The 2,454-nt window shown below is 66.0% G+C and overlaps 1 protein-coding gene across 1 annotated transcript in view; it reads right to left on the bottom strand.

Moving 5' to 3' along the window:
* Positions 1-2,001, bottom strand: part of LOC122192319 (cytochrome P450 2C4-like) — a 4,121-nt gene extending 2,120 nt beyond the window's left edge. The window contains exons 1-4 of the mRNA XM_042892853.1: positions 1,703-2,001; positions 1,023-1,335; positions 472-632; positions 5-152 (exon numbers count right to left, since the gene is read on the bottom strand). Of these exons, the coding sequence (XP_042748787.1) occupies positions 5-152; positions 472-632; positions 1,023-1,335; positions 1,703-1,723 (643 nt within the window). The 5' untranslated portion in view covers positions 1,724-2,001. The remainder of the gene's footprint in view (positions 1-4; positions 153-471; positions 633-1,022; positions 1,336-1,702) is intronic.
* Between the last annotated feature and the right edge of the window lie 453 nt (positions 2,002-2,454).

Genomic DNA, 2,454 nt, shown 5'->3' with positions numbered 1-2,454 from the left:
TGACGAAATCTCGCGATGTTTCGCCGCTCTTCTCGCCGCCCCCCCCCCGCGATGACGCCGTCCAGGAAGCTGCGCACGCGCGCGGTGTTGCGGAAGAAGCGCCGATGGGCGCCGGGCAGCGGATCCAGCAGCGCAGGGAGGGCGTTGTACAGCTGGGGGTCAGGCCAGAGATGACCCCGTGACCCCGTGACCTCTGACCTCTGACAACACGACCCCGGGACCCCACCACACCCCGACCCCTGACCCCCGGGACCCCCCGACCCCCTTCTGACCCCGTGACCCCCTCTGACCCCTGCTCGCATGACCCCATGACCCCCTCTGACTCCCGACCCCCCCATGACCCCGTGACCCCGTGACCCCACCACACCCCAACCCCTGACCCCCGTGGCCCACTGCCCCCCTCTGACCCCATGACCCGGTGACCCCCCTGAACCTTGACACCCGTGACCCCGTGACCCCGTGACCTCTGACCTTGCCCATGGCGGAGCTCTCGATGCGGATGTTCTCGGCCATGCGGCGCAGCGCATCGCGGTACCCCGAATCCCCGTATGGGAAGCGGCGCCCGCAGAGCAGCCGCAGCGCCACGTTCCCCACCGCCGCACTCAGCAGCTCCGAGGGGTCCTGCACTGCAGCTGTGGGGTGAGGGGGGTGCTGAGCCCCATGGACCCCGTGGCCCCGTGACCCCCACGGTCCCCATAACCCTCGTATCCCTCCCCCACCGCCATCTGCCCCCATTTCAGGGCTCCACACGCCCCCCATTTTGGGGTCCCTCCCCATTTTGGGACCCTCCACCTCGCCTCCCCCCCTTCTCCAGTTCCCTGATCAGCTCAGCTGCCTCCTCCACTGCCATCTCCCCTCATTCCGGGGCCCCATCCTCTCTTCTTGGGGTCCCACACCCCCCTTAGGGTCCCTCCCCCCATTTTGGGGTCCCACCACCCCATATTGGGATCCAACACCCACGATTTTTGGGGTCTCTGCACCGTTTTTGGGGTCCCACCCCCCATTTTAGATCCCCCACTCACTTCCCCCCTTCTCCAGCTCTCGGATCAGCTCAGCCGCCTCCTCCATCGCCATCTCCTCTGCCCTCCTGCTCCCCATCCCCGCGTCCCGCAGCGCCGTCAGGGCGAATCTCCGCATGCTGATCCATTTGTCCCCGTTGCTCATGAACAGCCCCAGATCCGCGCTCAGCTTCTCCCCGATGGCGAAATGCCCCCGGCTGGTGAATTCGTCCCCCCTGGTCACCAGCAGCTCCCGCAGCGCCGCCACGCCGCTCACCACCACCGCCCGCTCTGAGCCCAGGCGCAGCGACAGCACCGGGCCGTAGCGAGAGCTCAGCTGGGGGGGGAGCAAAGGGGGTCAGTGAGGGTCAATGGGAGGCACTGGGGTCAGTGGGGGTCAGAGGGAGGCACTGGGGGTCAATGGGAGGCACTGGGGGTCGATGGAGGTTGATGGGGGTCAACGGGGTGAATGGGAGGCATTGGGGTCAATGAGAGTCAATGGGAGGCATTGGGGATCAGTGGGGGTCAATGGGAGGCATTGGGAGCCAGTGGGGGGTCAATGAGGGTCAATGGGAGGCACTGGGGGTCGATGGGGGTCAATGGGAGGTATTGGCGGTCGATGGGAGTCCCAGAATTGCGGGCTGCCCTCTGGGGGTCGCAGAATGCATGGGGTGCCCTATGGGCCCCGAGCCCCCCACACTCACCCTGCGGAAGGCGGCAGCCATGTTCCCGAGCCCCACCTGGGGGAGGTTCCCCACGATGGGCAGCGCCGGCGGCCCGGGGGGGGAAAGATGGCGGCTGCGCCCCCCCCCCCAGCCAACAGCGCCGGACCAACAGGGCCAGCAGGAGCAGCAGCAGCAGCCATGAGAGCCACGGCGCCTCCATGGGGCTGCGGGGGGGGGGAGATTGGGGTCAATGGGGGCATTGGGGGCAATGAGGGGACATCGTTGGGGTCAATGGGGGCGCTGTGTGACCTTGAGTGACCTTGGTGCCGGCGCTCTGCTGCTGCACCCTGTGTGCTGCAAACCCCACTGCTGCACCCCCCCCCCCTTCTGCAGGACCCCTCCCCCATTTGCAGACTTCATCTCCTTCCTGCACTCCGGTCCCCTTTCACAAACTTCATTTCCTTTTTCCAACCCCATCCCTGTTTGCAAAGCCCCCCCCTTTGCAAACTTCACCCCCTCTTGCAAGCTGCACCCCGTCCTTGCAATCCCTGACCCCTTTTGCATCCCCCTTTATCCTCTTCTTGCACCTTTACCCCTTTTGCAACCCCCCCCTTTACCGCCCCCCCTTTCCTCAACCAGTCCCTCTTTGCCCCCTTTATCCCACTTCCAAACCCCCTTTTGCAGCCCTCCCTCTTTGCCCCCCCCCTTCCTGCATCCCTCCCCCTTGCAATCCCTGACCCCTTTTGCAAACCCCCTCCCCTTTTTGCACCCCCCCAATTTTCGCACCCCCC

The sequence above is a fragment of the Lagopus leucura genome, unplaced genomic scaffold, assembly GCF_019238085.1.
Source record: "Lagopus leucura isolate 7727_CA_CO unplaced genomic scaffold, USGS_WTPT01 34417-0_obj-0_obj, whole genome shotgun sequence".
NCBI lineage: Eukaryota > Metazoa > Chordata > Aves > Galliformes > Phasianidae > Lagopus > Lagopus leucura.
Note: the sequence above shows the minus strand (reverse complement) of the source record. Positions and strands in the feature narration are given on the sequence as shown.